The sequence below is a fragment of the Rhamphochromis sp. 'chilingali' genome, assembly GCF_963969265.1.
Source record: "Rhamphochromis sp. 'chilingali' genome assembly, chromosome: 10".
Classification (NCBI taxonomy): Eukaryota; Metazoa; Chordata; class Actinopteri; order Cichliformes; family Cichlidae; genus Rhamphochromis; species Rhamphochromis sp. 'chilingali'.
In genome coordinates this window covers 11,898,034-11,911,218 of record NC_137937.1, presented here as the reverse complement: position 1 = coordinate 11,911,218, position 13,185 = coordinate 11,898,034, and the positions used below count along the sequence as shown (strand labels likewise).

At 39.8% G+C, this 13,185-nt stretch overlaps 1 protein-coding gene across 4 annotated transcripts in view; it reads right to left on the bottom strand.

Moving 5' to 3' along the window:
• Window positions 1–13,185, bottom strand: part of cabin1 (calcineurin binding protein 1) — a 38,910-nt gene that overhangs the window by 17,236 nt on the left and 8,489 nt on the right. For 2 of the 4 annotated variants that reach the window (XM_080893349.1, XM_080893350.1), the window contains exons 20-30: window positions 12,941–13,147; window positions 12,627–12,772; window positions 12,169–12,430; window positions 11,779–11,949; window positions 9,030–9,119; window positions 8,738–8,898; window positions 8,429–8,640; window positions 6,063–6,128; window positions 5,158–5,337; window positions 3,865–4,259; window positions 2,115–2,228 (exon numbers count right to left, since the gene is read on the bottom strand). In XM_080893349.1, coding sequence (XP_080749475.1) covers window positions 2,115–2,228; window positions 3,865–4,259; window positions 5,158–5,337; window positions 6,063–6,128; window positions 8,429–8,640; window positions 8,738–8,898; window positions 9,030–9,119; window positions 11,779–11,949; window positions 12,169–12,430; window positions 12,627–12,772; window positions 12,941–13,147 — 2,004 coding nt within the window. The remainder of the gene's footprint in view (window positions 1–2,114; window positions 2,229–3,864; window positions 4,260–5,157; window positions 5,338–6,062; window positions 6,129–8,428; window positions 8,641–8,737; window positions 8,899–9,029; window positions 9,120–11,778; window positions 11,950–12,168; window positions 12,431–12,626; window positions 12,773–12,940; window positions 13,148–13,185) is intronic. The other 2 variants (XM_080893351.1, XM_080893352.1) reach the window with 2 other exon arrangements.

Genomic DNA, 13,185 nt, shown 5'->3' with positions numbered 1-13,185 from the left:
ATTACTTTAATGTCATAATCACATCCCACCTTATACTGGTTCACTTGTGCTGACAACCACACTGATAAATTATGCAGCATAACTTCATCTGGATCATTTCTTTACAGCAGTATGTAGGTTACTTTGTGCAGTTAATGTAACCCTGCCAATGCGAGAGGGAAAAGTAGGGCATCATGACCTACATTAGGGAACTTAGTATTCACCAACAGGCTCAATGAGGTGTGTACTCAGCTGAGAGTCAAGTCTCTTTGACATCAAGAGGCGCCACGCATCATGCCACATGTTTGATGTAATCACACTAGCACATCAGACCTGCTGCAGATGAAGACATGAGTTGAACACACAGAGAATATTTAAGAAAAAGTCACACTAAGTGATTAGTTTGTCTCAAATGCAGCTGTTGACTGTCTGCTGAAAATTACTCACCTAAAGGTATAGTTTTCCTGAACGGTTCAAATCCACTTCAAGCCAGCAAATCTGTGTGCGCCTAAACTTAAAGACTAGGGGAAAACAGGCATTTCTCATTCATATTTAGAAAGGTTTAGATTGTCTTATGGCAGATACAGAGTGCTTGGTTCAAAGTGAACAGTAAAGCTCCAACAGTTGGTATGCTAGGGTGGCAGGTTTGCCTACAGAAGGGGCTCTGAAACAACCCAGTGGGAGCCAAAGAGCAGCAAAGCTTTCCTCTAGCTCAGACCTGGCCCTCATCGTTTCCAGTCAGTTAACATTCTGTAGCCGACATTTGACTCTACAGCCCACACAACCAATTATGTCCAAAATAAGGTTCACTGCTAAAACGTGCCTGACAACTGAATGATACAAGGTGCTGACATGATGTAACATTCTGTTTGTATTATCTGGCATGTTAGTGAGAGTCTTTACGCTTTGACAAATCACACAAAGAGCAAATAAAAAAGTAACCTTTTTTCTGCACATGCTGAGAAGGCATAGTATGTGCTTCAAGTGAAAAGAGGTAAACAGACTGACATGCAGAACAGATGACAGATTCTGACAGTAATCTCCTCCTCTGGTACCCAACAGAGGTCTCATAATTCTGAAAGGCAGATAATGCAGTGATGGCCCACTGTGTGACTCAGATTATAGTAGTGCTTGTCTTTAGTGATCCATATATAGGGCTGATTTTTGTGAATCCAATTGATTCGTGTGTGTAAACCTAACTATGGAATGCCAATTATTCACAGCAAGCTGCACAGATCACCGAGTCCCAAATGATCTGAACACTTAATGTCAATAAATGTTCTTACGTTCTTATGCTGAGGCTAAACTTTATACAGATGAGACAACAACCACCTGGGTATGCATGCAAGTAATTTGGGATCTCTTATGTGACATGATTCTTGACTCGTTTTTGGAGCAAGTCTTACGTGGCCACAACAAGAACTGCAGTTTTTTGCACTTCTGTGTTTTCAGTTCCAGAGGCTGCTGCTTGTTTTAATGGCATAATAATAACCCTCTTATAAAACATGCTCACATTCAGCAAAAGACAATAACTAAATGCCAAGTGTTCAAAATGGAGTATTAGTGGTAGATATGGCCATTGTTTGTATATAATCTACAGCTACACACAGGTGCTACAGTCTGAAAAGCATCTTGGAGAAGTCTGTTTCGTATTTCTCTGATGTGTTTATAGCACTCAAGTTTTTCCTTTTCATTTGTAAATATTGTAAAAGATAATGACTGTAAATTTTGTGGGTTGTTCAAAATTTTAGGTTATATTTATTAGAATACGATGTGGAATATTCACTAAATTAATTTCGGCATGCTTGTACAGTCATAACCCGGCCCCATTATTTATGCAATATTGGCCTTGATAGCCATGACTCACGTAAAATATTTTAACTTTAAAATAAAATAAAAAAGTCTTTGGTGCAAATGCTTGATGGTTGGCAATATATCGAGTGATGAAATGGCTGTTCAAAAACACATTAAACATGTAGTGGCTTAATGACATATTAAAGGAGGAAGTGTGTGTGTGTGTGTGTGTGTGTGTGTGTGTGTGTGTGTGTGTGTGTGTGTGTGTGTGTGTGTGTGTGTGTGTGTGTGTAGGTGTGTGTGTGTGTGTGTGTGTGTGTGTTTAGTGAACTCTGACTTACATTGAACAGGTTTGTCTTGTTTCTTTCACAGAAAAGTCCTTGTGCTGGCATGTGCTTCAGCTGTTGCCATGGGACACTGCTTCCTAGCAACACATCTCTAGCCCACTGTAGGTTCTGTGTCGGGAAAAAAGCAACAACATACATTCGAATGTACAACATTTATCTGTTTTTTTTAAATATATATATACACACACACACACACACGCACACACACACACATACATATATGAATAACGCATGAAAAACATTTGCAATGTAAACATCTTTTCATATCGAGATGACTCACAAACTAAGCAGTGCCTAACCAGTGCCCTGTTGAAAACAAGATTGGAAACCACCACCACTTCATGCTACCTGTCACAATCCCACTGCCCATAGCATAAAATTAACAGGCTTCCCCTCTTTCCAAGTTTGAAATGTGAGAATAAAAATGACCAGCCAATGTAAATGGAACAGAGGCTTTTAATACTCAGTGTGTCACGTTGTGGAGGTGTCTAAGCAACCTGTGGCAACAGCATCAAGTGACTGTCATCCACTCAGTGCCGGGGTACATTTGCTTTCCTCCATGTTAAACCTCAAGGAAACCTTACCAACGGTTTCCTTGAGCCTAATACTAACTAGGTAAGCCTCAATCAAAAGTTATTGTACACTAAACTGAGTCTAATGGAAATTTCCTTTACTGAACTTGATTTCAGTGCTTGTTTAGACTACCGAGGTCAAATGAGGATATAGAAAACACCTAACACTTTACCACACCCAATTTACCTTTATTCAGTTTGGGGAAAGACTGTATTTATTTAAGAAAACAAAAACTAAAGTGGTAACAGAAGGTTGCCATCTCAAGTAAAGCTCATTGCAGTCTCCTTGTGCCAAACTGGCTGAGAGAGCACTGCGCACCACCCACACACACCTCTGCCCACAAAGCCTCATAGCCAACACAAGCTGTTTCAGCAGCTCATGTATCACTGCAGAGCTCACAGTCCCACAAGAAAACCAAAGAAAAACAAAGAAATGGAAAGCTCTGGAGTAATTACTATAGAAATACAGATAAATACATAAGTAATTGGAGAGGAACCTCATTTTTTCATTTTCATTTCATTTTAGTGTCATCTTTAATTACAGCTGTGTTGTCTGTGACATCTTTTCCTGAGTCCCACGTTTTCCCACAGGCTTACTGGACAAAGCAGCTTCACTTTCAAACCTGGTATGTTTTATTGACATTTCATGGTGTTGGCTTGAAATGCTGAAGTTGCATTCACTGATTTTCACAAGAACATGTTAAAACATGGTGTCTATTCAGGTGAAGGCAGCCATCCAAATGAAAAAAACAAAACAAGCCTATCAGTGACATGAGATGTCTTAGTAGAACCTGGAAGACCGCCAAAGATATAAAGACAACTAAGGCGCAGTTCTCTGTTACAAGACCAAATCAGGCACATTCTTGAAGAGGTAGTAGAATAATACTGAACAGTCAAAAGGACCCTAACCCTTTTATGAATGTAAATAGCACAAGGTTAACCTCAAGTTGTAAATAACTGTTAAAGATCAAGAAATTAACAGCCAAATTAGACTGGAATAATATTATTTTTGACAGATGAGACTAGATTATAGGATCAGAATGAGCAGAAGAAAAGAATATCTCCCTAGAGAAGGAACGGAAGGGCTCACGATTGAAATCACATGACAGTATCTGTCAAAACTGTTGGAACAGGCATGTGGCTTGGCCATCAGTTAACAGGGCTGGACTGACCTGATGGGTCTTGCTGTTTGCATAGAAGAAGGCCAGGCGGTAGAGACTCTTGTAGTGCTGAGGGAAGCGCCCCAGACAGAGAAACAGAGCCCGGACACACATCTCCACCAGCATTCGTTTCTGATCAGGATGATCTGGAGGCAGGGCTTTGGGCACTTCTATCACCTCAGCGGGGGGCTCGGGCTTCTTCTTACCCTCGCTGGCCGGGGTCTGGGGGGTGGCCTGCTGAGAAGATGCTGGCTTTGGAGGTGTGGCTGGCACAGGCATCAGGTTAGGACAGGGGTCCGAAGAGACTTTGGGAGCTGAACCCTCAGACACAACCACCACCACTGCTTCGACTTCTTCCTGGATTACTTTCTCTTCTGTCTGGATGCCAGTGTGCTCACCACGTGAGGCTAAGATACAGCACAAAATCAAAACTTTAGACCCTGAATTCAGCGCAAAAGTCTCAAAGATTTCAGTTGTGGGGCATTTGGTTAGGTCAATGTTGATAGAAACAAATGTGGTTTTAATGCTTGGGTTACACAATTCTTTGGGCAGGAAACTAAACTTTGATTGTTTTAATAAATAAACTGGCCAATTATTAGCATTTTTCTTTATTATGAGTCTCAAAACAACAAGCTTTCAGTGTTCAAAGACATTCACAGTCCTGCCGTTTGTTTGCATTTGTTTACCTCTAAGCTGAGATTACGGAAATTAAAAAAATCCAGCAGTTAAGTATCCATGTTGTAGTTTCTGACATGTTTATGAACTTGAAGGGGAAAATATCAAAATTCTTTCTACCCAGAAACACCTACATAACCTAAAACCTTCACAAGCTAGAAAGAATTTCCCCCTCTTGCAATGTCAAAAGCAGATAACCAATAGGCTTTGACCTAAAAAGTCCCACCCCTTCACTTCCTGCTTTATCTGAGGTGAAATGAGTGAAGTGGAAGAGCAGAGCCTTTTCGGAACTCTGCAATGTTCAGGGCATAAGTGTTGCTTCCTTTGGATTCTGGCTGAATTTTATAGCAAATTCAACTCTTTCTCACTGAAAGTCCACAGGCTGTTGGCTCGAAGTGAGAGAAGGAAGATGTCATTTTTAAGTGATGTTATGATCTATTTAAACAACGGCAAGAGAAAACAACTTTCAAATAAAATTTATTTCATATCAAACACTAAGTTTGTGTTCCCTCATTTGGGAACCTTAACTACATTCATTTAATTGAATAAAAATCTTCAAAATGCTACTTTACGGAGGAACGGGCCAACATGTGCCTGAAGCAATAAAAGGCTCATTTAATCTCTGATTACCTGTGTCCTCAGATGCTGGCTGGCCATCCTTTACCGGGGTTGTACTCTCTGATGACGAGGAGCTTGCTTTCCCGGAGGCGAGTTTGTGGCTGCTGTCTTGTGAGCTAGCAGGGTCTGTGAAGGCATCCTGAGTGGAGTTGGAGTCAGAAAGCAAGACAACCTCACTGTCCTGACTGCGTTCTGGCAAAACAAACAAAGAGGGGGGAGGAAAGGAAAAAAAGAAAAGAAAACAAGGGTTATGCTGCCAGTTGCATGGCCGCAGACAGATAACTTCAGTATTTGGGATAAAAATGGAGAATTATTCATATTTGTGAGTTTTTGTGTACAAAAAGGTAATTCTGGTGAAGTGATCTTTCATAAAGATCAAGTGAAAATACTGTACAGTGAAAACTTTCATAATAATTCATTATATGTAACAGCATGCTGTGGATGCCTTTTTGGAATTGGTGGTAATGTGACAAACATTTCCTGTTGTAATGTGGGGAGGAGGGGGGGTATATACATATTTAGGAGAAAAAAAACAACAACTCATGAGCCAGAAATTCTTATTAGTGCATCGCACAAAGAGAGATGGTCTGTTTTTGTAAGTAAAACAGTTTTTTGTTTTGGTTTTTAAATGCTACAGTTCCTCCTAATTACATTCTGCAGTCTCAGGAAAAAATAATCCTGGGCTGAGAACTGTAAATAAGAATCAAGAGGGCAACAAGCTTTAGCTATTTCAGAGAATAATGCACACAAAGGACTTTTCAAAAGATTCAGTCATGAGTCAACAGCCAAGTTACTATGGTACTGTAAAATTTGTGTAAACTGACAGCTGTGCATTCAGTGCTTCCTACAAGAAAGCACTTCACTCTAGATTCAAAATATAGCCTCTTAAAAGGTTTGGTGGGTTTGAAGAGCAGTACCATTCAGGGAAGCCAGCCATATTGAAGACCTGGGCAGGCAGTAATCATGGTCAAACTCTGGTGAGGCTGTTGAAGATACGGGGAGCTGGTTTTAAGATATAATCAAGCAAATATTGCACCTCTTAATTTATAGAAAAGATTATTAAAAAAAAGAAAGAGAAAAATCAGTCATTTATGCTTCTAGACAACTGAATGCAAATTTAATGCCACTCCCCTTAAAAGTGTAGAACCTGATTCAGACACACATTTCTTTCTATAAGAAAATCTGCAGGTTACAAACTAAGTCCAGAATCTGCAATATGAATAAAACCAAGAATAAATTTTCTCCCATTTTACTATTAGAATTTTAAAAATGAAATCAAATCATGGGAGTAGTCCAGGAAGAATTCTTCGAAAAGTGTCGAAGAGTCAATAATGAACATAAAGATTTCATAAATGCATGTCTGAATCTGGTCCTGTGGTTTTACCACGCTGATGCACTTTAAGCAGGACTCAAGACAGAGAAATTGGACACCTGCAAGCAGCAATGTGCATAGTGGGGCATTTTCTGGCTTCAGTCTCAGTTTTGAGTGCCAATAACAGGGCAGCCACATTCTTTCTGACTTGACATTTTCACACTAATTGGCCATAATTAGAAATTAGATCCAATTAGTGGTAAATAGCAAACATGACTCACGCAAGGTTTTGAAATCTCTCCCAGAAGTTTGACTTTCTGCAAAATTACCCCCCACACTGAGCCCACATAAAAATGTGACCATATGATACACCAGACAATTTAGTGGATTGTGATAAAAGGACGGACTTTGTCCAGTTGTGAAGGCATTCACCCCATTAGAACTACATGCATATAAATGGCAAAGCAGGTGGTAAAAGCAAGCAGGCAAAGAGGTAGCAGGCAGGTAGGTAGGTAGGTAGGAAGGAATCTGGAAAGGGTGACAAAACTGGCAACATGGGCAATATGGCTGCGTTATTTGCACATTCAAGCTCAACATGATACATGGGGTGGGTGGACAGATGTCACAGTTCTTGTCACATGGAAACAATGTCCAAGACTCTTTGGTCCAAACAGCACTCGGCCTTTACAGTTCAGGAAATTGAAATCAGCTCTGCTGCACAGTCATTGTGTAAGTATGCAACAACCACTGGAATAAAAAAACAAACAAACAAACAAACAAAAAAAAACAGCCCATCTTGCAATACTTAAAGTGTTGTCCCTTAATTTAAAAGAAAGGCAGTTAGGCTTACAGTACACACCGCAAGAACATAACAGATGGTTAGTTCGCGTGAGTCAGTAAGGTCTCTTATAATGTTAACTGTACACGCGGTAGTATATTTACATTGCTGAAAGCAATATTGTGCTATTAGCACATTACTACATAGAACTATCAATTTTTTTTTTTTTTAAGAATTAAAATTTTCTACTTTCATTTCCAGCTTCATGAGAAAAATCACATTTCACAAAAACAATTCTGTTTATCAGCGCTGACATGTCGAGCACATCGAGCGTTCTGAACATGTTAAACTAGATTTTTATCTGCATAATAAAATCCAAACACCATCAAGTTTTTCTACCTGCAGACCGAACTAATCTGACCTCTGCCGTCTAAAAATGTGTGTGTATAAATACTGAACTTCCATTTATTTATTTAATACTAAATGCACTTAATTACAGATAAAAAACCCTCAAATACATCATCCAACTTAATCAATCTAACCTTTCACTTCTGAGCTGTGCAAGGCATGCATAAATATTTATAGGACTTTAAATTCAAGAATCTACCAGGTTAAAGTAAACTAACTGGTTATGCTTAGCAGCAGACTTTGAACAAGTACCAGTCACAAGTCTTAATAAAAATCCAGATCACTGAGAATTTTCAGCTTTTCTTGGTGTGATAAACAGCAGCTCATGTATGCAACCCCTATATCAGCAACAGAACAAATGCTGGATGTTAAAAGCCTGAGGAAGTTGCAACACAACAACAACTATTACATATTAGGAGGGGCAAAGTGATAGTTAGGAAAGAACATGGTGCCAGCAATAAAGAGCCACAAGAGAAGGATATGCCACCAATACACCTACACACAGATATATGCAAACCCACAGGCCTTAATGCTCTGTCATACCCAACCTTGAAATCTGTCTCTTTCCACACTGCTGCTGCAAATTAGTCAAATAATCAGTAGCCATATTGCCCATTTCACCACATCCCAATCACCCAGTGCACAGGAATCATTGTAACTGAAACCAAAGCAATTAAGCATGGTGATTAGCAATCGGAACACTCCCCAGTGGGCGTCCTGTCCCAGCGCAGAAAGAGCTCCAAAGAGCCCGACCCCTGAGACAGTGTCTAGGACTGGGACTGTACCATCAGCCTGCCGCTCCTCATGCCGCTGCTGCTGCCACTGTTGCCTTCGGAGTGTTTTGCGTTTGGCGTAATCGTGGTCAAACGGCGTGGCCACATAAGGAGGTGATGTCAGACCTGGGGTGACAACTGATGGAATGGATGAGTTAAGGACATTCCCTATACAGACTGAGGGACAGTTAAAGTCTTCATCCATCATAGAGGGCGGTTTCTCCCTGAAATAAATCAAAAACAAGAATAAGTTCTTCTGCATGATTTTTTTAAATTTGACTCTTATATCACACTTCTTGTGTTGTATTTTTTATAACTTACTTCTCATGGGCCCTTGGCATGCTTGGCATACTTTTCTCTTCTCCCCTCGCAAATGGTCCTGTAGCTGCTTCAACCAGTAAGTTAAACAAGAGCTCGTGTTCCAGATCTGGCTCATCAGCCTCTAGTAGTTTCAGGATGGTGGCACTCAAACGGAAATGCAGCTAGAAGAAGTTTAATATATGCAGAGAATGTCTTTAAAATGTGAATGTTTCCAGGCAGTAATCTTACATAACACAGCACTGATGTAACACAACTAGAAACTATTGGGAGCCACATGTCACAGATAGCATACCTCCAGGGCTTCCATGGCCAGGTCAGGAGGATTATGGTAATGGATTTTACGGGGGTATCTGGCAGCTTCTTCGTGCAGATAGTTTGCTGCCTATAAACACAGAAAAGGTGAGAGTCACCAACCTGACAATCATCTGCCAAATGAAATTAACTCCTAAACGCATAAAAAAAATGCCTGCTGAAATCACGGGTCATACAGTTCATGTGCTTCCAACAATCTAATCAGAACAACAGAGTTATGACTAACTGTTCTGCCAAAGGGAAGAAAGAGACAAGAAAAAGAAAAGAAGGAAACATCTTGCGGGAGTGGAAGGGCAGTGATCTTTGCTTCTGTAGGTGGATTATGAAACAACACCAGAGAGAAGAAAAAAAAGAATACATCGGCAATCAAAGGTTGATTACAATGACTGGAACAGTCCTCGTGGTTTTTGTGTTATTACTTAACTAATATCTAATGAAACTGAAAGGAATACATTTAACGTTGTGCTATCCTTAGAAAAGTTCCAGGCAAGTCACACCTCAATACCAATGTTTATTATTAAACATCAATTATTTAAAGAGTTCCTGACACACACAGTATGTAGGATCATTTAAACCATAGGTGTCAAACTCTGGCCCGCAGCCTAATTACATTTGGCCTGCGAAGCCATACAAAATTACCATTAGAGCTGGCCTGCCAGTATTATACAGTGCATGTACTGCTAATAATACAATTCCCAGAATGCTCTGTTGGTGTTTTGGCACGTCAGTCATGACAGGACCCATTAGCACCCTCTCCTCTGTTGACCATAGTCATAGCAACCATGCAAATACTGCCATGCTACCTATCCCAAAATGGCAAAAAGAAAGTCAGAAAACAGGAGCTTTCTGGACAGGTGGGAGAATATGATGAAAATTTGATAAATGATAAAATGATACAATTTAATTCAGAAGGCTGCAAATACAATTTTTATTTAAGAAATTAATTCCACTGATGTATTATTTAATTGGAATTTTGATTTTGCATGTGTGCAATATTAAGTTATATATACATTTATATAAGTTATATATATTGTTTAGTATTAAGCTTTGCTTGTTCCATATTCAGTTTTTCAGCAAAACTTGTTTGAGTCCATAAGAAATGATTCCTTGTTATATTTGGAGGAAGATTTTTTTTTTCAATGAATATTAATGTTAGCCCGCGAGTTTGAGCCACTTTTGAATTTTGGCCCACTGTGTATTTGAGTTTGACACCCCTGATTTAAACAATGTGTCTAGCCCTGTGATACTCAAACTGTGGGGTAAGCAACCCTGGTGGGGCAAAACCAGGGGAAAATATGATGGTAAGTAGGGCTGCTCAATTAATCGAATTTTAATCACGATTACGATCTGGGCTTTCAACGATCATTAAAAATGACTGAGCCGATTATTAGCCCCTCCCTCGTTTATCCGCGACACCTTAAAGGCCGGTCCGTGAAAATATTGTCGGGCATAAACCGGTCATGGCGCAAAAAAGGTTGGAGACCGCTGATTAAGAGGACCCGAGGGAAGCTCGGAAAGCTAAGCAGGAGTTATTTGGAGAGGAGAGTGACTGCCGTTGGTTGAAAAGAGAGGTAAAAAAAAAAACTTCAGTGGTGTTGCACACTATTTTATATAATTTTTTAAAGTCATTGTTAACCCTTTAAAGCCGGTCAGAGCAGCACGCTCCGTTTTGTGTAACTATTTTTAAATCCCTGTAGAACCGGAACCGTGTAAGCTAGCGCAATAATTTGTTTTGCATATGAAACCGGAGGAGTTGTACTTGCATCTGATGCCATCAGCTTGTCCTCGGTCACGGTTTCCTTCCACAAAAAGCTTTGCAAAAATTGCATAAAAAGTGCTTGCAGGAACAAAAGCATAATATTCCAGAAACACGCTTCGCCGATCAGCTGTTCTTAACACTTCCCACCGTGAAACAGACGTCAGCGCGAACTATCACATGTCCGCCATTTCTTGGCCGAAACCGGAAGTGACGTCATTTTCGCAGAAATGTAGTTTTTTACTTGTAGGCCTTAAAAGCCTTTACTGGTCATGTTTGACTTTTCTGAATAGTTGCTGGGATGCTTAGAGCTCGAATTGCACTGCTGGAAATAGTTTATTTTGATGCACCTGCTGTTTTCTTTGCAATTTGCATCATAGGATTGCTTTTTGTTTTTCCTGCAGTATATAAAAATTGGTGTATCTCCAAAATAAAACTATGAACACACTCAAAATAAATTTCCTGTTATTGTAAACTATTTTTTGCAACTTTTTTGTATTTAAAGTTTTGAGGGATAAACCTCTTAAATTTCTCCAAGTAATATATGTAAAAAAAACAAACAAACGATTTTAAATTTTTTTTTGTAGTTTATTGCACTTTTTTGCAATTAATGTAGTTACTATGGACTTAATGCATACATATTATTAAAATATGGGCTATAACAGTTGTATAGCAACTTGAAATGCTCCCATAAATGGCACTACAACATGTAAAAAATAATATAAGCTCTGGCGGACTTGGTTCTATAGTAGGTCTTAAAGGGTTAAATAAATATCGTCAAATAATCGAGATCTCAATTTCAGTGAAAATAATCGTGATTATCATTTTTGCCATAATCGAGCAGCCCTAATGGTAAGATTTTCTGATGGAACATTGATGAATCGTATTGAACGTTAGCGATTTATATTTTAAATTTTTTTTTTACAAAATGGGAGAACCACTGGTCTAGCTTCTTGTCACCAAACCACTTCACCTTTTTATAAAGCTGCAGATATCCCGCCGGAGGCTGTCTACGTTTCTCTGCTATCTTTCCCAGCATGTAGTGAATCAGCCACTCTTCTTCGTCACTGTCACCCTCACAACGGGAGGCGCCCTGAAAACACTGAAAGGCCGTCTCCAACATGGAGTCTCTCCTTTCTTCCATCTGAAACACCACAGACACACAAACATGCACATGTTGGAAACATCATGAACGTTGTAGCTCAAGGGGGTAGATTAATTGACTCTATAAAGACTGCCAGTATGGAATGAGCAAGAAGTGGCCCAATGCAATCGGTGAGTTAATGTCTTAAAAAAAAAAAAAAAAAAAAAAAGGTGAACGGATAGGAAACACAGGTGAGTTATATGTCAGAGCATGCCTCACCTGTTTAACCACCTCAGGGGGAAGCTCACTGCGCCACTGTTTGAGCTGCCGTGAAGCAAACGAATGCAGCGCATATGACATGGTACCATACTCTATCCACAATGACAGATTGGAGCTGTCGATCTCCAGAGCCCTCTTAAAGCAGTTAAGCACTGCTTGGGAGTGCTTCCATATAGGAACGTCGCTTTTCAGCTCATTGGAGTTGAGCTTGTCTTGGATACGGCTGGCCCTCGCTAAAGCCATACCTGCCCAGGAGTCAAACCTAAAGCAAGACGAGGAAAAACACTTCAGTATTCTCACTGCATTTAAAAGTACACTATGTTACTTTATAAAAACAAACAAATACAAACAATTCCTCTGCACATCCAATTTTGTGCTTTTTTCAAACAAAAATTACAGTAAACCTTAACTTTAAAACATTAAGAACAAAAAATTGATTACTGTGTGCAATGAGCTACCTGTTAGGACAAACACATATGTCATGCATATAGAACTTGATGGCTTTGGATTGCTCCTTGTTCTTAAAATGATAGTCCGCCACAAGGTAGTAGATCTCATTGATGATCGGAGGTGCAGGAGCACTGCCCTCGGGAAGGCATGGAGCCTTAAAGAGAGAAACAAAAAAATCTTAATTAGACGAGACTGTTACTGACTTCAAGGCTTTTAAAAAATATATTAAATATATATAAATATTATAGCAAGGAAGACCCTGTTTATAACGTCCAAGTCACTTAGTGCTTCTCACTTCTTCACCATGGCCCCACAAACTGACCTTTTCTGTCATGTCCTCAATGTAGGCTGCCACTTCATCCATTGTGAGGACGGGAGTGTCACTTGGGGGGGCGATGCTTGAAAACCTCCTCAGCAAATTGGCCAATTCTGCAGACACTGTACTCGTCTTATAGCTGTCAAACTCAGGCAGCGACTTTGGTTTGAAATACTGAAACATGAAGAGGGCATCGCTCCACAGAAGCTCAACCTTAAAGCAGAGTAATACCACGGGAAATTAATACCTGT